This window comes from Ambystoma mexicanum, chromosome 4q, assembly GCF_040938575.1.
Source record: "Ambystoma mexicanum isolate Mex_15411 chromosome 4q, UKY_AmexF1_1, whole genome shotgun sequence".
Lineage (NCBI taxonomy): Eukaryota > Metazoa > Chordata > Amphibia > Caudata > Ambystomatidae > Ambystoma > Ambystoma mexicanum.
The window spans coordinates 304,759,317-304,781,521 of NC_090928.1; the positions used below are offsets into that span (position 1 = coordinate 304,759,317).

At 47.2% G+C, this 22,205-nt stretch overlaps 1 protein-coding gene across 1 annotated transcript in view; it reads left to right on the forward strand.

Annotated features, from left to right (window-relative positions):
- TULP4 (TUB like protein 4) overlaps nucleotides 1-22,205 on the forward strand; it is a 1,536,781-nt gene that overhangs the window by 1,240,216 nt on the left and 274,360 nt on the right. The window contains exon 11 of the mRNA XM_069607877.1: nucleotides 16,321-16,465. Within this exon, the coding sequence (XP_069463978.1) occupies nucleotides 16,321-16,465 (145 nt within the window). The remainder of the gene's footprint in view (nucleotides 1-16,320; nucleotides 16,466-22,205) is intronic.

Sequence of the window (22,205 nt, forward strand, 5' to 3'; positions counted from 1 at the left end):
GGAGGAAAGGACGAGGGCCATCTTGGGCAAGGTGCAGCGGATGCGGACGCGGCCAGGGTGAGGTCCATCAAGTCCCTTCTCGGAATGATGTCTTCTTGCATTTATCTCATCCGCCTGTGCAGGCTCCGGATGCGCCCGTTGCAGGAGTTCCTGGACGCGCGTTGGATCCAGACGACGGGCAGCTTCGAGGAGAGGATCACACTCGACGAGAGTTTCCGACGAGCGATCCGGTGGCAGGGCACCCGCGCGCATCTGACGGCGGGCATGGACTTCCAGACCCCCGGCCACCAGGAGACAGTGACCACGGATGCCTCCCTGGAAGGGTGGGGAGCGCACACCGAAAATCTGCACGCGAGAGGCCTTTGGCTTCCGACAGAGAAGTCCCTCCATATCAACGTCCTGGAGCTCCGTGCAGTGTTTTGGGCCCTCAGGTCCTTTCTTCCGTCCCTCAAGGTCAAGGTGGTGAGGATCTTCACCGACAACACCACCACCATGTTCTACATCAGGAAACAGGGCGGGACCAGATCCCCAGCCCTGTCCAAGGAGGCGCAGGATCTGGGGCATTGGGCCGTCGCCCAAGGGATGTTTCTGGTGCCGTTTAATCTGGCAGGGATAAAAAACACCATCGCCGACTCGCTCAGCAGAGAGCTGCGCTCGTGCCACGAGTGGGAACTACGACAGGATCTAGTGGACCGCCTCTTCCGATGGTGGGGCACACCCCAGATCGATCTGTTCGCGACAGCGACGAACTTCAAGTGCCGGAGGTTCGCCAGCAGGTTTCCCCAGCCGAGGAGCATGGGCGATGCTTTCTCGTTCCCCTGGGAGGGCCTGTTCCTATACGCGTTCCCTCCATTGCCCTTGCTGATCCGGCTCATCAACCAGCTCAAGAGGTCACGGTGCAGGATGATCCTCGTCGCACCTCCGTGGCCGAGGCAGATATGGTTCCCGGACCTTCTGGACTTGTCAGCGTCCCAGTCAATCAAGCTGCCAGTGGACGCGGATCTTCTCTCCAGGGAAGGAGGCGCCATCCTCCATCACGACCCGAAGTCGCTGAACTTGCAGGCCTGGCTCCTGCAGCGTTAGAGTTTGGAGGATACGACATACCGGCCGACTGCAGAGAGGTTCTTGCAAAGGCCAGGGCGTCCTCAACTCTTAAATGCTATGAACACAAATGGAAGAGGTTCTCTGTCTGGTGCCACGCACAGAAGATTAACCCTCTATGGATTACGGCTCCCCAGGTACTGCTGTACCTTCTGACGCTGGCCAAGGCTGGGCTGGCGCACGCGTCCATCAAGATTCATCTTGCTGCGATCTCCCGATACACCAGAACCACGGGGCGGACGTCTTTGTGGTCTCATCGTCTGGTGAAAGAATTCATGAAGGGACTGTTCAGATCGTTCCCGCCGGTGAAGGCTCCGGCCCCGGCGTGGGAGCTCAACGTGGTGCTGACCAAGCTCATGGGACCTCCGTTCGAGCCTCTGCACTCGGCTCCGTTGAAGTTCTTGTCGTGGAAAACAGCGTTTCTTGTGGCCATCACCTCCGCACGAAGAGTGGGAGAGATCCAGGCTTTTTCTTGCAAGCCCCTGTACTTGACTTTTCACGACACGAGGGTAGTGCTCAGGACGCACCCCTCCTTCATGCCCAAGGTGCCGTCGGACTTCCACCTCAACGAACCCTTGGTGTTGCCTGTTTTCTTCCCGTCGCCTTCGTCGCCGGCCGAAAGGACTTTGCACTCGCTGGATGTGGCTAGAGCACTGAAGTTCTACGTGGACCGCACGAAGAGTTTTCGGAAGACGTCACAACTTTTTGTGAACTTTGGACCTGTCAATCAGGGGAAGGCTCTCTCAAAGGCCTCCATTTCCAGATGGCTCTCCGGCTGTATCATGTACTGTCATCGGTTGGCAAACCGACCGCTGCCTGGCCGTCCGAGAGCCCATTCGACCAGAGCGATCGCAGCTACCTCAGCGTTCCTATCTGGTGTGCCCTTGCTGGACATCTGCAGGGCTGCTACGTGGAGGTCGACGCACACCTTCACGAAATTCTACTGCGTCGATCGGGTTTCCAGGGTCGGCCAAGCAGTGCTGCGTAACCTATTCGCCTAAGGTGAGCCTGGTGAGGAGGTAAGAATTGCTTAATGTTGAGTTTGATGTAATGCTTAATGTTGATCCTTTGCCACCTCCCGTGGTTGTGCATGTGTGTACTGCTATGTATTCTTTATTCATGAGCATGTGAATCCATGCCAGACCCCATGCTGGAGAAGGAACAAGTTACTTACCTGTAACTGTTGTTCTCCAGCATGGGTCTGGCATGGATTCACATGCGAACCCTCCCGCCTACCCCTCTGCGGCTCTTCACTTGGTCATACTGCCACTTCACGTGCTACCAAATCTGAAGATGGCTGCCAGAGGCGGGGCTTAGGTAGAGGGCAGTCATTGGCTGTGGTCAGTATGACGCAGAGATCAGTGATTGGTTACTACTACGAAAGACAGATCAGAAATGAAACTGATACTGATTTTTCCTTTACCGAGGATTCCCAGCCTGACGACGGGGAATATTCATGAGCATGTGAATCCATGCCAGACCCATGCTGGAGAACAACAGTTACAGGTAAGTAACTTGTTCCTTCTGCCCTCTTGTGTCCAGCCAGTGCCACACCTCCCTGGGGGAAGTGAAAAACCACGACTTTCCCTCCGATAACACCTTCAATTTCGCAGGAAAGAAAATAATGTACTTCAAATTAAGTTCCCGCAGGCGGCTTCTCACCGCATCAACTGACCTCCTCTGACGCTGCACCTCTAACGTAAAATCTGGAAAAATCCTCAACCTCGCCCCTCCAATCTCATAGAAGCCCGCCCTACGAGCCTCCTGTAGAATCGCATCCCGATGCCTAAAATTCATGATTTTTGCCACCATCACTCTTGGTGGGGCACCCGGAGGAGGACGCCGTCCCGGTACCCTGTGAGCCCTCTCCCCGTGAAAAGATTGGGGAGGCCCTTAATCCCTAACACTTTCAGGATCAGATTTTCCACAAAGAGCTCTGCACTAGGCCCCTCCTCCCCCTCCGGGACACCCACCAAGCGGATATTACAGCACCTAGAGCGACCTTCCGCATCCTCCGCTCTCATTTCCAGTACCCGGGTCGCCCCCACCAGGCCCGCCACCTGGTTCTGCAACTTCCAAACATCATCCTCCACCGTACTGACTCGCTGCTCCACCTCTGTCACCCTCTCACATACTTTGCGGAGGTCCGCTCAAACAAGGGAGACGTCTACCCCCACCTCCTTAATATTCTCCCAGAGGGTGTCTCTGGAGACCTGTATCGCTTCCATCAATGAGTCCAGGGTCACAGAACTGCCCCCCTCCCCCGCGGGTTTTCCCCCCACATGTCGATCCGGCTTCTCCTGCCTGTGCGTGCTATCCTTCGCCTCCGTATACTTGTCAATGCGTTGCTGGTTTTTACCCATTGTGGGAAAGGCCCTCGTAGCTCGGACCCCTGGATGTCAAATCTACCACTTCACCGTCCAGTGGTGCCCCAGTAGCTATCACTGCTTCCTTCACCTCTATCCTTCAGCAAGTGGTCCTCCACCAGTGTCCTGGCCCACTGCCGCAGATCCCAGCGGGCCCCTCACCAGGTCTATTCCTTCCTCAGCGGTCCAGCGTCCACTCTCTCTCCCCCCGCTCACCAGGTCCACTGACTGCAAAGGCTACTGTCACCACTTGCTGCTCCTATACAGATCACCCCCACAGTCCCCAGCGCCGACCCCCTCAAACATGCAGAGGGGGCTGTACTCTCCTCCAACCTGGTTGGGGGGTGCTTTCCTGCCCCTCCTTCTCCTTGCTCCCCCTGGAACCCCCCTGTCTTCCGGGGGGGGGGGGGCATCCCTCCTCTCCCCCAGGCAGCAGGGCCCCCAACAACCAGGTGCGCCCCCTATCACTCCGCCATCGGGACCACTGCTCCCAGTCCCTGCACTGCCTCCGGGTCTTCTGGGCCTTCCGGATTGTGAGCCCCCAGCCTCAGGAGCACTTCCCCGCCGCCTCTTCTGCCCCCCCCCAGGGGCTGATCGCCTTCACTCTGGGGGAAGGTTGATACTCGGCTGTCCGGCGGCACCCAGGCGGGGCCTCCCCTCCCCGGCCCGCTCTCCTTCGCGGTCCCGCGGGGTATCACCGCAGAGCTCGGCCACTTCCCGAGGTAGCTTGCCTCAGCTCACCGTCTCTGTCGGGGACCGCCTCCAGTAGTGCCTCTCCAGCACACGTTCCGCTCGTCCCGTAGCCGGTCCTTTGCCCTGTCCTGCTCACTAGCGCCGGCCTCCCCAGCCCCCCGGGGGCCGGTCGCCTCCACCTCGGGGAAAAAGCCGGGCTCCGTCACTTCCCCACTTCCAGGCAGGTCCCCTCCTCCTCTATCACCGCACTGCACCGCAGCTCCCGCCGGGGGAGGAGGGTGGTTGACACAGCGCCGCTCGCCGATACATCCAAAACAACGCCTTCACCGCCTGAGCCGCTCCCGTCACCTCCGGAGCCAGGCCGTCCTCCTCACTTCACTGCAGGGGCCCTCTTGAATGCTCCTTCCCGCCGAGGGCCACGGAATTTCGGACTGCTGTGCTAGGCGCGTCTCACCTCCTTCACGCTTCAGGGTGAGGCATCCCTGTCTCCAACCTCACAGCTTCTATCCCCTTCAGCCTAAACTGCGTCCATGGGCGTTTTTTCATGCAGGATTTTGCCCGGATTCTGTCGGCAGCATGAGAGCTCCGCGGGCTCACATGCACATCGCTCAGCGGTTAGCCACACCCCCCCATGAATTGACCTTTAAGTATGTCGTATTCTTCTATTAGGGCCTGAAATTCCACCCATCGCCCCTCCTTCCACAGGTCTCCGACCTGTGCTATCCCCTTATGGTCCCAATGTCTTCGGTACGCTATGAGGGATTCTGGTTGGGTATTTGCGAGCCCTGCTTGTGGATTCTGCGCAGAGCAGAGGTCCTGGCTTACCTGGATTTTCCATGCTTTCTTCCATAGGGTCAGACCCAGTTTGGCTTGGGTGGGGAGCGTTCGGGTTGAGGACTTTTCCATCCATATCATCTCCCTCAGATATCATTGCCATAATGCTGGCTGCAGTAGTGTTGTATCTATAGATGTCTCATCTCCCAGCCAGTGTACCACAAAGTGCAGCTGCTCCTTCAGATAGTATAGTTCAAGGTTCGGCAATTTGATCCCACCGGACTCATAGTTTCTCTGCAATATGCTTAGTGCCAGTGTTTCTTCCCCCTCCCTGCAGAAAATCCCCTGCCATTGTGTTCAATATACTGAGTAATGTCCCGGGTATGTTGTGGGGTGTGTTTGTTGAAGTAATGCAGGAGGCTGGGTTGTACAGTCATCTTCAGCAAGGCTGCTCTTCCCATCATCCCTAGTGGCAGCGACCTCCAGAACGCCATAGACTGCAATTTTCTCTAGCGCTACTTGCGTGTTAGCCTTGTGCGTCTCAGTAGTGTTGTGGTATATATCTATTCCCAGGTATCGGAAGGTGTGCTTCGCCAATATAAGGCCTAAATCTGACAGCCGGTCTGTGGCAATCTGTCTAAGTTCAGCTATGGGGAATAGGGAGGATTTCTCTTTGTTAATGGATGTGCCTGACAGCTTGGCAAATGCTTCTATTTAGTCTAACAGATACAGCAGATTATCTTGTGGGTTTGTGACATACAGGAGCATGTTGTCCGCGTACAGCAAGACTAGATGGATGATGTCATCTATTTTAATTTCTGCCTCACTGTATTCCACTCTCAGGAAGGCCGCTAACAGTTCTAAGGCTAATATGTAGAGCATTGACGACAATGGTTAGCCCTGTTTTGTGCCTCTGTATTCTCCAGGCCGCTGAAATGTGTTTAATGGTCTTTACCCTCGTCCTGGGGTCCCTGTTTAGCAGTTCGATCCACTTCAGAAAGCCTTCTCCTATCCTAAAGTGTTTAAGTGCTCCAATAGCCAGTTCCAGTTTACAGAGTCAAAGGCTTTGACTGCATCCAAAGATGCCACTGCACATTCCCCCCGTCTTTGGTTAGTTTGAGCTATGACATGGTATAGCCTCTTCAAATTCCATGTGGGGTTTCGTCCCGGGACGTATCCCGTCTGATCAGAGTGCACCAACGTGTGTATGACCTGTTTGAGCCTGTTGGCCAGGGTCGCTGTCAGGATTTTGCTGTTTTGGTTGATCACGGAGAGTGGTCTGTATGAACCACAGTCTAGAGGTGATTTCCCCGGTTTCAGGATGGGTATTATTAGAGATTCTACCATACTGTCTGGTAGTTGGCCCTGTGTGTACGCCTCTTTATAGACTTCCAGCAGTTTAGGTGCTAGCATCTGTTTGTATTTCTTATAAAACTCTCCGGGCAACCCGTCAGGTTCTGGGATCTTGGCTATTGGGAGACTATGTATTACCGCTTTTAGTTCTTCTACAGTTAACGGGGCTTCGAGTGTCTCTTTCTGTTCATCAGTTAATCTTGGTAGTTCTATTTGGATCAGGGCTTCACTTATTTCCCAGGTATCTGCCTCTTGGTTCCGAGAGTACAGAGTCTCGTAGAATTGCGAGAATACTTGGTTGATACCTTCTTTGGGCCTAACTACTTCCCCTGTCTTGTTCTTTATTGCACTAATTGTGTCTTTTTGTGTCCTGCTTGGTTAACCAGGCAAGCAGTCTTCTCAGCTTGTCGTCCTCTGTGTGTAGTTTCTGTACATATTTCCCATAGTTTCGTTTTCCCAGTTTATCCCAGATGGTGTTACACTGTAATCGTATTGCTATTAAGCCAGTTATGCCTGCCTGTCTTTCCGCCTCTCTGTCTCTCTACATTCGCTAGTTCTCTCAGGATGCTCCCTTAAAGTCCCCCGTTCTTCCCTATTGCCGCCCCCCTGATCACTACCTTAAAAGCGTCCCACAGGTTCCCAGACCAGTCCACACTGCCTATGTAATGGTGGTAGTAATCCTCTATTGTGTCTTGCATGCCTTCCTGGAATCACCATCTAGTAATGCCTCCGCTCTTAGTCGCCACGTTGTTATAGGAGCTCTCCTGTGTGTGCATTCCCATGTTTCCAATAGCGGGGCATGATCTGAGGGTGTTCTTGCTCTAAAGTTTGTCTGTGAAGTCCCCCAGGGTTTCTGTGCCAGTGAAGATATTTTATATATGTTTGTACGTACCATGTGGGGTACTGTAGTGCGAGTACCCCCTGGTTTCGTCATTGCATTTTCCTCCAGACATCGTCAGGATCGTCTGTAGGGCTTTCACCAGCAGTGCTGGTTTCCTATATTTGTTGTCTGACCTATCCAACATCGAATTGAGTGTACAGTTGAAGTCCCCTGCCCAGATGTATGTCGCCTCCCTATAAAGGGCTAGTCAAGGTGCGATCGCCTTAAAGAACTTTGTTGCATCATGATTCGGGGCATATGTATTTACTAAGTACACTTCTTTGTTTTCTAACAGTCTGTGCACTATGACTAGTCTGCCCTCCTTGTCCTGTTCCTGTGTTATAAGCTGGAAAGGAACGTTGGGGGCCACCCGCGTGAGTAGGTCGATCCATATATTTGTCCTCCCAACTTTCTTTCTATCTTGCTTGTTTTTCTTTCGTGAGGTGGGTTTCCTGCAGCATGGCCACCTTTACTTTCGATTTGTTCAACCATGCATGCACTCTGTCTCTTGACGTAGTTATTCAGGCCTTGTACATTCCATGTGGCTATGTGTTTTCCTTCAGGGCTCACTTTGGCAGCTCTTGCTGTGACCTGTCCCTTCCCATGGGCCCATTTGCTTCTCCTGTTTCAGCTTCCCGCCTTCTCCCAGTTTTTTGCTTTTGCGTCCTCCACTGTTGTTCACGCTTCCTCTCTGTGTACGTCTTTTACTTAGTGGGCCCTACTGGATTTCCTTGTCTTTCAGGTGTCTGACGATACCTCCCTTGCCTTCGTGCTTTCGTTTTTTTGTCTTGTGCGCGTTCATGTTGTCCCTTGTGTCGGTGTGTACTCCCGCTCTCGTGCCACCTTCCAACCAAAAAACTTTAACTGTAACTGTTAATAAACGCCCAGCCTCCCTCCCCTTGCTCAGGCTCTGCCGCTTTCCTTGCTCAATCCCAGTTCCCTGAGGCTGTCTCGTTGCAGCGTGATGCCTTGGAACTGGCACCTATAACTTTTTGGATTCCGTGAGGTCATTCGTTGTGGCATCCATCGGGGCAGCCGTGGTATTGCCACCTGTCTTCTGCTACTTATTCCATCTGGTCTCTTGTTTCAAATTTGGTGTCTTCTACATTCTCTCTTGTCTTTTCAGTCCCTTCCACCTGTACCTTACTGGGGTACATTTTTTATCATTGTATGCATTTCTGGCGTTCAGTTGGGCTATACCTTGTTGGTCCATCCATTCATTAACTTCTTTCGTAGTTTCAAAAAGGTGGGTTATACCATTTTGTAATACTTTGAGTTTGGCAGGATACAGTAGCATGTATCGCAGGTTTGCGTTTCTAAGGCTCTCCTTTGTTGGTCCAAATCGTGCCCTTTGTTTTTGCAATAGTGCTGTGTCGTCTGGGTAGATTGCTATCTTGAAGGAGTTTCTGGTGATCGCTCCTCCTTCTCTTGAAAACATGAGTATCTTCTCCCAGTCATAATTTTAGCTATCATGGGTCTCGAGGCAGGAGGGGGTTGCGGGTGGGGGGTCTCTGCGAGGAGGTTTTCTGGTCAGGGCTTTGTGGGCTTTTTGTACTGCAAAGCCTTGTGATAGTACCCCAACACCCACTTCTTGCAATATTGGATTTTCTACATAGTTCGTGGGGTCATTGCCTTCTTCTCCCTCTGGCAGTCAGATGATGCATATATTGTTTCATCAAGCTCTTCCTTCTGCATCTTTGACCCTCTGTTCGAGAGTTTATTCGACCAAGCATGTCTGTCACTTGGGATTGGGCAGCTGTGATGTTATTAGTGTTATTCTTCACTTGCTGATCCGCTGTGCTCACTCGTTCTGCCAGGGCCCGGACGTCTTGCCGTAGCAGGCCCACGCCCACAATTAAAGAATCTAATTTGTGCTCGAGTGTTTTCAGCGCTGCGATGGCCTCAAGGATGGGGCCGTTTTCTTAACGTCCCCCCTGTTGTTCCGGTCTTGCCGTACTCATACCGGCTTCTGTGAGGGTGTGCTGACTAGTGTCGTTCTTGCAGGCATAGGTTTCCATGCTGGTCTGCTTGCCCTTACCCCCGCATTGTTTGTCCAGCATACCTCTCCTTTGTAGCTGTGGTGTTGATCCGTTCACTACTGCCTCCTCCCAAACAGCGGGTTTGCATTGTGTTGCTGCGGTTACTTGAGTGTTGGAGGGTACCACACTTGTTTCAGGGCTTTCTTTTGCTCCTCCCTGTAGTTGAAGGGCTCCTCTGCCCAGTTCCCTGATCTAGGCCCAGGCCTCCTTCGTCCCGATTCGCTGAGCTACTCGGCCTCTATGCGCTTGTCCTCGATTCTCCATTGTTTCTCTGCTCCCCTCCCCTTCTCAGAGTTGGAGGCCTGAGTGGGGCGAGGGGCCGGCGTGCACTGTGTCCTTTCGCTTGTTAATAATTTGACTGTGTGCGCCTGGGCACCCCTTTCCTCCTTTGAGTGCAGCTAGGAGTTTGCTCAATGTCTGTTCTGGTTGTGCAAAGCATTAGCTGTGCAGTGGGGGTCGTTTTCTTGTGTTCTCGCCGTGTGTGCGGCCTACTCGCACCACTGCAAGTTAGCTGGGGGTGTTGGGTGCCTGGGAGCTGTCTTTTTCCTGTTCTGTTTTGTTCAGTAGTCCTGTGCCTGCCACTTCCCCCTCACCACTCTCTCCTGCTTTACTGTGCCAATTCAATGGGTTATGTCCTCCCATGTTAGTGGCCTTGCTGCAGATGCAGGCGGCCTCCTCTACCTTCCCAGAGCGTGAGCTACGCAGTAGGGATTGTTTTTTTGCCTTCTCACCTTATGTACGGCCTGCTCGCGCTGTTGTGGGTCAGCTAAGGGTGTTAAATGCCAGGAAGTGGCCTCTTCCTCTGCTAAGCAGCCCTCAGGAATCTTGTGTTGGCCGCTATACCTCACCACACTCTTCCTCGGTCACCAGCTCATACACCCGCTTCCCTACTTCTCAGTGCACCAACGGGCACCGTCCGCCATCTTTCTCCTCTGCACTGGTTTGTTTTGGCTGCCGTATGTCTGTTTCTTGTGCGCTGAGGCTCTCGCTTAGATGGTACTACCACCTTCTGACATCGTCTCTCATATTTTCATAATGAATCGGGCCAGTTTGAACAATTCATTCACAGGCCAGCGGACAATTGGACGTCGTAGTGGTTGTCTCGGCAGCCCTCGTTCTCTCTCTGCAGTGGTGGTTAAGGGAGAACATCTTGAAGGGGAAAACCTTCACCACCCCTGCAGTAGAAGCCACTCTCACCACAGATGCATCTCTGACGGGGTGAGGGGTCTCAGCTCCTTCATCAGACGGCGCACAGCGTTTGGTCTCCAGGGGTAGCATCCAACCAAATAAACATGTTGTAATTCCTAGCAGTGTTCAAAGCCCTTTCAAGCACACCTATGAAAGACAGTCATAGTCCTCGCGGACAGGACCACGGCCATGTATTACCTGAACAAGCATTGGGGCACGCACTCTCCAGGGATATCCAGACTGTCTCAGAACATATGGAAATGGGCTCTCAAACACAAGATGTTCCTCCTGTCACAACATATTCCAGGGGAACTCAATCTTCTGGCGGACGTGCTCAGCAGAGACTTCCCACTACCTATCGAGTAAGAGTGACGATTGCACGAAGACATTGTTCTCAACATCTTCGCAGACTGGGGCTTACCAGAGATCGACTTCTTAGCAACTCTGGAGAATGCGCAATGCCCAGATTACACCTCCAGGTAGCTGCAGAACCGCTCCAAGGGGAACAGTCTCTGGATAGACTCCCCTACTCAACAAGATAGTGCACAAGATGCACCAGGAACCAGTCACGATGATTCTGGTGGGCCTGATGTGGGCCCGCCATGCCCATACAACATGCTGTCACAGGACAAGAGGGACACACTCCATCCATCCCTGCAACGCAAACTCTCAATTTAGCAGCCTGGCTCCTGAGGTCATAGAGTTCGGACACCTCCAACGCCATCAAAAATGCATGGACATACTTAGAGAGGCACGAAAGCCTAACACCAGACATTGCTACTCCAACAAATGGAGACGCTTCGTCATTTGGTGCAATTCCAAGACTATCAATCCTGTTGACTGCTCATCAACACATTTTGTCTTGTACCTGACTCACCAACTAGACTCGGATCTGGTCTTCAATTCCCTAAAGGTCCACTTAGCTGCACTATCAGCTTACACCACCTCTCAGAAAAAGGTTTTGTGGTGGAAAATTCCAGTGATCAAAGCTTTTATGGAAGGGATTAAGAGTCTTCATCCCTCTATTTCCAACCCAGCTTCCGGATGGGACCTGAATGTTGTACTGACTAGACTAATGGGGCCTCCCTTTGAACCTATGCATAAGGCTAGCATTAAAGCACTCACTTACAAGACCGCCTTCCTGGTGGCAGTCACCTCAATAAGAAGAGTTGGTGAACTGCAGGCCCTTTCAGTTCAAGACCCATTTGTCACGATTCACAAGGATAAGGGCACTCACCCACGGTTTGTGCCTACATTTATTTCAAAGTTCCAGGTGAACCAATCAATAGGACTACCCACTTTTTTCCAGAACCCCACTTACGTGGCAGAAAGAAGCCTCCACGCGCTTGATGTGAGGAGAGCGGTGATATATTATCTGGAAAAGACTAAACCACTAAGAAAGACGAACCAGTTTTTTTTGTCTCAGTGGCGGCTGGTAAAGAAGGGGACCCTGTCTCTAAATCAGCCATCTCGAAGTGGATCGTAAACTGCATCACACTCTGCTAAACTTTTGCCAAGAGAGATCTGCCCTTCAACCCTAGAGCAGACTCTACTCGGGGCACTGGGGCTTCCATAGCATTCATTGCAAAAATTCCTCTAGAGTCCATTTGTAAATCAGCAACCTGGACTTCTGTACACACCTTTACACAATGTTACTGCCTAAATACTCACTCTAGGTCTGACTCTCGGGTGGAACAGGCGGTCCTAAGACATCGCTTTTCTACCGTTCCTTAACACATCCCACCACGATGTCTCACTAGTCTATGCACCAAAAGCAGAAAGAAGCAGGAAAACTCTATACCCTGGACCAGAGTATTATTATAAAGCAAGAATCTGAAGAAATGTCCAGAGAGCAAAACTGTGTTACTTACAAAAGTGTATCAAATTTTATTTGTCATGATACAGAAAATATTCAAAAAAGTCAATTAATGACACATTACTTTAGAAAACATCATTATATCACAAAACACAACAACATGGGTAAACATAGCACATGGCTAAAAGTAGTCCATCATCACAACCATTCATAGTGCTGCATTCAAACCATACATCATACATAGTGACATTCAACCAACCAACAGTAGCTAAAAAGTGACAAAATTGATTAACAATTGGGAATGGGATAACCATTCCTCGCGTCCCGTCTAATTATTTTAATATTTAGAAATTGATTGACATACAACAATAGAACCAATTAAAAACAATCTATCGCGAGGGTGGATCTGAGAGAGAAAAATGTTGTGTAGATCACATCCCTGGAAAATGAACTCAACCGGTTTCGACGTAGAATGTATATTGAACAATGTCTTCATCAGGAGATACAAGGCGAAAGGCTACAAGAGAAGAGCATAGCTGCATAAGTATGCGGCAGTGCCCCATCTCATAAAAAGAGCCCAACAATTAAAAATTGGGTGTGCCCACCATGCGTCACCTGTTATAGTCCAATAAAGCTTAGAATTTGTAGTGGGGGGGTCAAACGAAGTCCAAAAACGACCCCAGTGGCAGAGTTTTATTTGGGAAACCCAGAGGCAGAGAAGCCGACCCTAGAGAATGTGCAAAGGAGAAAGAGTTGGGAGCGACATGAAAGACCAAGGGAAAAACTCAATACATCCCAAGGAGAAGGACATGCTGAATCTGTTGAGCAAAACTGACCTCATATTTTGCCATTCATATGTAAAATAAAAGAGAGAGAGATGGTCAATGCGCTGGAATCCGACCACAAACAGAACTGCAACTATTCAAGAGAAGAAAAACAGTTCAACCACAAATGAGCCCAAAGGGAATACTGCATTAACCAGAGAGAACCTAATAAGACGGGCCAATGGTTACCTGCAATTGGAAAAACGCTGCTCTCGGTAGCCCCCTGCAATGATGAGTGTAATGGGGTTGCAACCTGGGTGGTAGATGCAGCAGAGAAAGTCGTGTCAACGGGAAATAGCCTGGTGTGCTGTTGGGCAAGAAATAATGTTAACCCAAACTGCAACCACAAAAATAGAAGTAGTGCTATAGTCATAAAAAGTTTTTTTTATTGAATATAAAAAGTAGAAAAGTAGAAGGAATCCTGCAACAAGAGGGAAATGCCCCTGTTATGGGCTTATAGGACCGAAAAACATACATCTGTATGCTAACCAAGCAGGTCATTAATAAACGTGAGTTCCGTGGCCGACACGCTCAATGTAGAGGCCATATGCCCAAGGGCAAAGCTCCATAGGGAATGTGTGCTGGCTGACTATTGCCACAAACCGGGCAGGAATAATGCAGCCAATAATGCACTAGAATATAAGACCTGCTGTGCTGCAAGTTAAGTAACAAATATAAGCAGCAGCTATACCGATTAATATATGTACTTACTTTAAAGTAGATCCCTGGGCGGCATGTATGGCTGTAATTCATTTAAGCAATCCACACGCGAAACGCAATGTGCGCGTAGTGTTGTAAGTAAGACGGTGATCCACTAAATGAGTCTAATCCCGCAGCGTGGGTCACATGATAGATAAAACAACGCATAGCCGTGCTTGGGCACGTAGAAACGTGTAGTGTGTGCGTGGAGAAGCCATTGATGGACAAAGAAAGGGGACTGGGTTATACCTGCAAGTGTTCCATAAGGAATTACATAAATCACCCACGCCCCAATGCCAACAAGGCAAATGACTCAAATCCGCCACGAATGGACAAAAGAGAAAACTAAATTATAAATTCAAATACGCCATGGAAAATGGCATGAAATAGCCAACGCCCACAGTGAACTAGAGGTAAAATACCTCAAGGCAAGTGAAGTATCCAAATAAAATTGAATAAATCCCATGAAAACAAGAGAGAAGACAATGCAAGTGCAATTGGCACAATTGAGGCTCAATTGTCAGATAGAATAGCATAATACCTGATGTGTGTAACCAGTAAGAGAAGGAAAATGGGCCACCTGAATCAGCAAAAACTATGACAGGTATACTCATATGGCCCCAAGTATGTATTGATGGAGACTGTATGTCTGGCAGTATTGGCCTGAAACTAAAACAGAAACAGAAGGCACAGGCTTCAGCAGATGGCATGAAACCTGATGTGTGCCACCACTGGAGGCAACTTTGGGCCAGATAAACAACCGCAAGCTGTTACTAATGCACTCATGTGGCATAAAACGACTGCCAGAAAGGGACCGTCTATCTGGCATTAAACTCCCATGTTTCCATGGAGTTCAACCCTTTGTGAAGAGTACTTAAGTTGAAGATCCACATTTGTTCTTTGTAGGCCAATTTGTTGGTGGTTTGCACATGTCCACTTGCTGATATTTTTTTCGATGCAAAACCATCTTAATGAGTCTGCATCATGCCCCATCTCAAAAAAATGAGAAACCAATAGGGCAGTGAGACAGCGCATCCTGACCTTAGAACGATGTTCATTGATGCGCACATGTATCTCCCTGGAGTTCTTGCCTATATAAAGCAAGTTGCACAGGCACTGAATGGCATACACCACATTCTTGCTTTTGCAAGTGGGGAACGTGCACAAATCCCATCTTCTGCCTTTGTTCACATAATATGTGATCTTTTTGGAAAATCTGCAGGCCATACAAGTGGTACAGGGGTATTGACCTACCACAGGTTGGAGGTTAACATCCCTGACCAAGTTACGCTGTAATGGTAATCTGTTGGCTCGTGTAAGCTACTGTGCCAAACTCTTGCCTTTTTTTAAAGCAAAAAGAGGTTTTTGTAAATTAATTTCAGCAGAGTTCAAAATACTCCAGTTCTTAAGGAGTCCTTGATAGACTCACTGAATTTGCAGAATGGGTAAACACAAACAATCTGTTCTCTTTCTGTGTTTTTAGGTTGCGCAATAAGAAGGGCATCCCGGTTAGTGTATCCCACTCCTTTTCTAGAGTGTCTAATTCGTTTTTTGGGGTAACCCCGGAGTAACAGTCTAGCTTGTAATACATCTGCATGCTTATTGAAATGAGAGATGTTGGTGCAATTACGCCGTAACCGTAAAAACATACTGTACAGCAAATGACTTAGTAAACTTTTTGGGTGTTGACTCTTGAATTGCAAAGTAGTGTTGCGTTCTGTTGGTTTTCTATACAGTTCTGTTTGTCGGCAACCTTCGTCAACAAAGATGGATAAGTCGAGAAACGCTTTACTTACCGTAATATCATTTCTGATGATTGTATCTGCTTAGTTTCACATGCGCCCACCCTTCCTCCCGTCTGGAGTAGAAGGAACATAGACATTTTACACCTTTCTCTCTCTGTGCTCACTCACGATAGTGATAAGGTTCCCTCACTTCAGAAAAAACACAATCGGAGGGACCTCGACGGATGAGCGATCTTGGGTACACTACACATCACGGTAGGGATAGTGTTACAAGCACGCCCATGTCGACGTCCCCTTTCGATCCTCAAAAGAAAGATGCAATACTCCTTGTTTACCTCTAGATGTCGGACTATATGCACAGCACAGGAATTTAAGCAGATACAATCATCAGAAATGCTATTACGGTAAGTAATGCATGTCATATTTTAAAGAATTATGCTCAATGAATGGAAATATAGTGTTTTAATGTGTGGACGGTACTGTGTATGTGTAAATTTTGTTGCATATCTCATTTGTTACCAGTGTTTAAGCTTCTGCTACAAGACATTTGTGTGCTATTAAAATGTGCCTGTCAGTAGGACCGTTTAGAAAAACAATTGAAAGGATGATACTCCGTCACTGCCCTGTTGTCCTATTCTGAGCAAAAAGGTATGTGAAACCTGCCATAGTGTGTGCAATTTTGGGAAAGAAAAGCAATCATTTATTGGGGAAAAGCACAAATTACAGGATCTAGAATAGCAAAACAAATTGTGTTGAAAATTTCATGTTGAAACACTTTTCTTGTAATTCGTACAGATATTTGGGTGTTTCTTTTAATATTTACACATGTTTTTTGCCTGCAGAATAAACATAGAAGCTCGAAAATCCCCAAAGTTGTCTCGTGCTGCCCAGGAAATTTCCAGATCTCCCCGTCTACCAATAAGGAAATCTTCCATTGGTTCGCCAAGCTTAAATCGCCGTGAATTCCCCTTAGAAGACATCACACAGGTACAGTTTAGTGTACAGATGAAGTATCACCTTGATGTCTGCTTCTTCAGAGGACAGTGCTCTGCTAGTATAGTTTAACATAACCTGCACATACATGTGTCTTTCTTACGAAAAGCTCTCAAATGGGGGGGTGATCACCTGGATGAGGGGTCTTGTGGGAGTGGGACACCGAATGGTGAGACATAATATCCCCTTCCCTGTAACACCTTTACCCCATCTTACCAGGTAGGATATTTAGGAACTCAACACCACCCCCACCCACTTTTACAACACAAACACTTTCTCACAGACAGCCCGCTATGAGAGAAAACGGACTGAGACCCGAGTCGTATACCTGATGTGCCCCAAAACAATGGTCAGGCAATTACTGGCCATCGCAAACATCTGACTTCCATTACACTTTCCATCACGGATAAAAGGCGGAGCACAAGAGTACACTTTGAGCGAGGCAAAGCACACGAGGAAACTGCAGTTACAAGATGACAGTTTTACAAGAGGAGAAAGACGGCGAAACAGAAGGGGATCGCAAGAAGGGAATTCTCTTGACCTTTTCGACAAGGAACTGTTACTTTCACAAAACCGCGAGAATAGGAAGCATAAGACCAGGAAGTCAGGCTGAGGAATCCTGCATTGTATGTCGGAAGTTGAACTGCAGATGAGTGATTGAACTTTGAAACCAAGATAACATACCTTTGACGGAGTAGTCCGGCACTGCGTGTGTGCTCAATCGAAGGTCTCTGTAAGGTATCCTGCTGAGAGTTGACAAAAGTGAAAGAGTGGCAAAGGATTGTGAATCGAAGTGGTCCTGCGACGGGTCAAGCAAAATCCTGCGCACAATCGAAAGTCTTTGATGTTGATATAGTAAAGAAAGTTTATAACAAAGTAGATAAAGTTGGTCCGAGTCCGGCAGAGGAAGATCAATTGCAAGCTTTGTGTCAAAGTGGATCCGAGCCCGGCGGATGTGGATCTGGGGTGAATAGTGAATCACTCGAGAAATTGGATACGTGAAAGTCCTGAGAACTTTGTGTTAAAGTGGATCTGAGCATGGCACTGGGGGATCCGAGGCGAATAGTAAATCGCCTAAGAAAATTGTGTGTATGTGAAATCCTAAAAGGAAAAGAACTTAATTGTTTGTTGCATCAGGCCCTCTGAAAGAGGAGACTTTGAATGGCAGAGACTTTGGCACAGAAGGCAGTAATGTTGAAGATTTGAACTGCACCCTTGTGCTAGAGAAGCCAGAGACTGTGCTAATTTTTTTTTTTATTTGTTTGTTTTTGGTGACATCACCTTTGCAAATAATATATTACAAATTTCTCAAAACATAAAAGCATCCATGACCTACTTTGCACATAAAAACACATATTGTTACAAAATGATACATCTCATCGTCCTATCAAGATGATATTTACCATACAGAATACACAGAAAAGACAAATTTAACAAACATTCAATCTCATATATAATAAAAAGAAAGTGTCTTGAGTTACTGATAATTATAATCAAACTAAAATACTAAACAGACTAAAAATAAAACCCCGATACTTTTCTCAAAACTTTAAAAATCACATCTTCCAAACTACCATAAATCAGCTCCTTTTCATAAATAAACCAGACATGACCAACAAAACTGAAAATAAAAACCAAAATGAAAAGGAAGAGGAAAGAAAAAGGAAAACTATTCAAAAACTAACAAGTGAACAAGGGTGACAGGAGCTACTGCATGCTTTATACTACTTCCTTTTTTAGATGGTTCATGACCAACACTTTTGGTCACTCTATACCTACGTAGAAGCAGCCCACCCATTTGCGATGCCACTGTATCCCTATTCATTGATGTTCAGGCTACCATTTAAGTTAACTTCGAACTCCACGCAAGTTATTAGCAGAGCTTCTGACCTTGGACGTTCGAGGGGTAACCCATCTACACCCTCCAGGTTCAAGATGTTCAATAAAACAATGCGTCAACGTGGGGCAAACAGACATACCACTTTACTCATAAAGTTATTAGCCCCTTTTATATCCACAGGTGCTAATAAATATCTATGAGGTCCATTCCTTGAGGGTTTGTTCAATAATCAATACCAAACGTACTGTGGCAAATATAATTGCATTGCTGCTGCCCCACATACATCTCATCCATGTGAGGTTCCTTGAGATTCTAGACATACCAGTTAAATGCTCATCTAAGGATCGCAGTCTGTGGTCCTCAAAACAGGGACAAAACATAGAAAGGTGTTTCAATGTCTCAAGTGCGTCAGATCTTAAACAAAACCAACATGCTTCGTCAATGGCCTCAGCCACAAAGCCATGGCAGCGTCTAATCCGCTGTCCTGTATTCATTTGATCAAGCCTAAACCTCATGTAGGAACTCTGTGTTTTATTACAAGGAAAACATGTAATATACTCTGTGTGTATTTTGTGCATGTCTAAAGTTGGCATTTTCTTTAAACAAAAAAAATAACCAGATATGACGTCAGAATTAGATGCCCATGCATTTAAGAAAAACCTCTTTTTAACCACTGAAGAACGCTCCACTAGTCCTTGTTGTCTCAGATTAAGAGAACCAAGAATGCTATTCGTACGAGTTTGGAATTGAACCACCGAGGCCGGATAACATTTAAACAACCTCTCATGTAGGTCTTCATACAATGAGTTTGCTGGTGCAGACAACATCTTTGTGTAGTTGTTTAACATTCTCCAGGCGAATTTATCAGCCAAGGTGTACAAATCCAATTCATGGATCAAGATGGAATTTGGTAAATACCTAGGTAGTCCAAGAACCTCTTTCCATATCTTTCCCTGTATTTTGTTTAGGGTAGGGCCTATCTCTAACAGACAGAGGAACAACCCATATAAGATTATGGCATCGATTCTTTAGTTGGTAAAAGTCAAGAAGTGGTTGTAAAGAAATCTTACAGTAACGGTGAGAGATTAATTTCATCTGACCTATCTGTCAGGGTCCTGCTAGACTGAATTCCACAGGAGCTGATGCTGGTCCCACAGACCCTCACCAGGAGTTCACCTCTCAACCCTAAAGTAAAAGCTGAGCTGAGAACCCCAACAAAGGGAAAGGGGAATTTGGAGAAAATAACAACGGAGACACTGCAGCCCTGCAACCTTCTGGTAGGCTCTGGTATCTGTAGTAAACAAATACACTTGGTTACTTATACATTAATATAACTTCCTTTCTCAAATTATTTTTAAACATGCTCTAATTTCTTTATCCCTTAAACCTCTGTTTAAGACTTAGAGGTTAATTATCTGTATGGAATATCTTGTAAACTATTGTGATGCTTTAGTGCATATTGTCAATAGCCATTCAAGTCTCTTTAGTATCCTAAAGTAAATCACTCTTGCAAGCACCTTACAGACTTAGATATCCTTCTTTGCTTTTAAAGTTCATTTAACTCTATAAAGTTTGAGTTTTAAATGCTTTTGAGAAATGCAGTCTTTCTTTGAAGTATAGAATTCCCATTTGCATGAAAATTACATTAAATAGAAACTCATAAACGTTCATGAATGCTGATGCACCTTCAGCGTGTGAATTTTTCCTTTTTTACACATAGGAACGTATAGTTACTTTCTTGATGCGCGTTTTGAAATCACGTACTCGCTCCCTGCATTCATGCGATTAACATGCGAAATCACAAGACGTGAAAAATTGTCCTCGTGCTTAAAAATCACACGCGCACCTTAACAAAATACACGCACGCGATTTGTACGCAGCGCTACCAAAAATGAAAACCTGTGCACGCGCTGAAAAACAACTCGCGCAAAGTTAATATGGACTTGCGCTCTATCCCAAACCGAACACGCTGTTATACGCAACGTCACCCACGTGAAAATTGTGCACGCGCTAAAAACAACTTGCGCTATTCATTAGGACACGTGCTCTATCGCTCTGCATACCCGCACGCTCCCATGACGACTCTGCTGAAGTCACGAGGACTCGCGCGCGCGTTAAACAGTATTGAAACACTTTTCACGCAGTTAACAACTTTTTAACTTGCGCGCACAGTCTTTACTCTTGTTTCCTTATAGTATTTAAACTGTAAAACGTTTTCTCTCATTAAACTTTAAAACTTCTTAACACTTTAAGTTCCTTATTAAAAAAAATGGAAGTTCACTGTGAAAGCCTTTAAGCTTTTAAAAGGAACAATCCCACCTGATGTCTTCTTGTTCACTCTGGCACAGCAATCGATTTTCTTCTTTAGTGAATCTTCTGAACTCTGAAAGGCCTTACTTAAGGAGTTTAACTAATTTACAACCAGCCACTGAATTACTATGGATGAAAGGCAGTTTAGAATCTTGCTCACCTCCCAAGAATCCAACTCATTATCCTTTCCACCAATCAGACAAACCAACCATATCATTGTTCCTTAAACCAATCAGATTAAGTGTCTTGCTCTCCATCTTGACTTGGGCAACCACAATGTTAATTCTATGTACATACACTTTCTAGTTACTAACCATCTACTCCAGCCAGCCCTGACACTATCAAATGCAATACTTTAGTATTCAAAAATACTTTCCATTTGACAACAGAGTTGTTGGATAACTGATAACCCAAGTAAGTCATCTCCGTAACCACCGGTATCGGATTGGAATCGATGTGCCATTTGAAGCTACAAATTTTTCTCTTTGACGTGAGGACTAGAATGTTCGATTTGACTGAATTTATAGTCAAGTTGTTTAGCAAACAATATTGTTGGAAGTACTTTATCTTATTTTGGAGACCATACGGAGTACGATCCTGAAATATCACATCGTCCGCAAAGGCAAGCCAATTTAGGCGGAGCGTGCCCAATTTCACAGGGAAGATGTCAAACACCTTCCATAGTGCGTCAATATCGGCGAGGTAAAGATTAAAAAGCACCCCCACAAGGTTGCATCCTTGTTTGACGCCAATCTCCGTCGGGATATTATACGACAGTAATCCAGAGTTTAATTCGCACTCTATAGGACGTATTTTTGTGTAGAAGGGCAATAAGCGCAACTAAAGAGGCTGGAATGCAATAAGACAACATTTTTTTCCAAAGACGATTTCTACGGATGCTGTCAAATGCTGAGGAAAGATCCAATGAAGCCATATAGATCGGGCCGCTAGCTGAAAGGCGTGATGAGAGTAAAAGGTGTGCTAAAATTGTCGCATTCAATTGCGTTCCCATCGCTTTACGGAAGCCTACCTGAAATCTTGAGAGAATCTGTTTCTTTACAAGACAGGCTTCAAGCCCCTTGAGAATCAGGCATGCAAAGATTTTAGCAGCAATGTCAATCGGGGCTATCGGCCTGAAATTTGCGGGGTCGCCCGGGGGCCCTTTTTGTGCACCGGAATGATGATGGCAGTTAACCACAAGGGCGGAATGGTTCCAGAATGGAAAATAGAGTTGAAGCGTGTGAGAAGAAATTTCGCCCCAAAAATGGGGTCGTCCTTGATCACACAGGGGGGTAATCCATCCGGGCCAGCCGCTTTTCGAAAATTTGAGTTGGGGAAATAGCCCAGATAATGACTTCTATTGCCCAAGGATATATAGTTGGTATAACAAGGGTTAAGGTTTCCATCTCTTCTCTCACATGGTGGTCTGGAAGAGTCTATTTCTTTTTGAAGTATTTATACCATGTGTCCCCATTAATACCTGCAACAAGGCGGTTCAACAGGGCAGAGATAGGGGTTCTCAGAATTGTCCACATGTCTCGGACATTCCGTGTACATAGCAATTGAACCATGTTCTGATTTCCC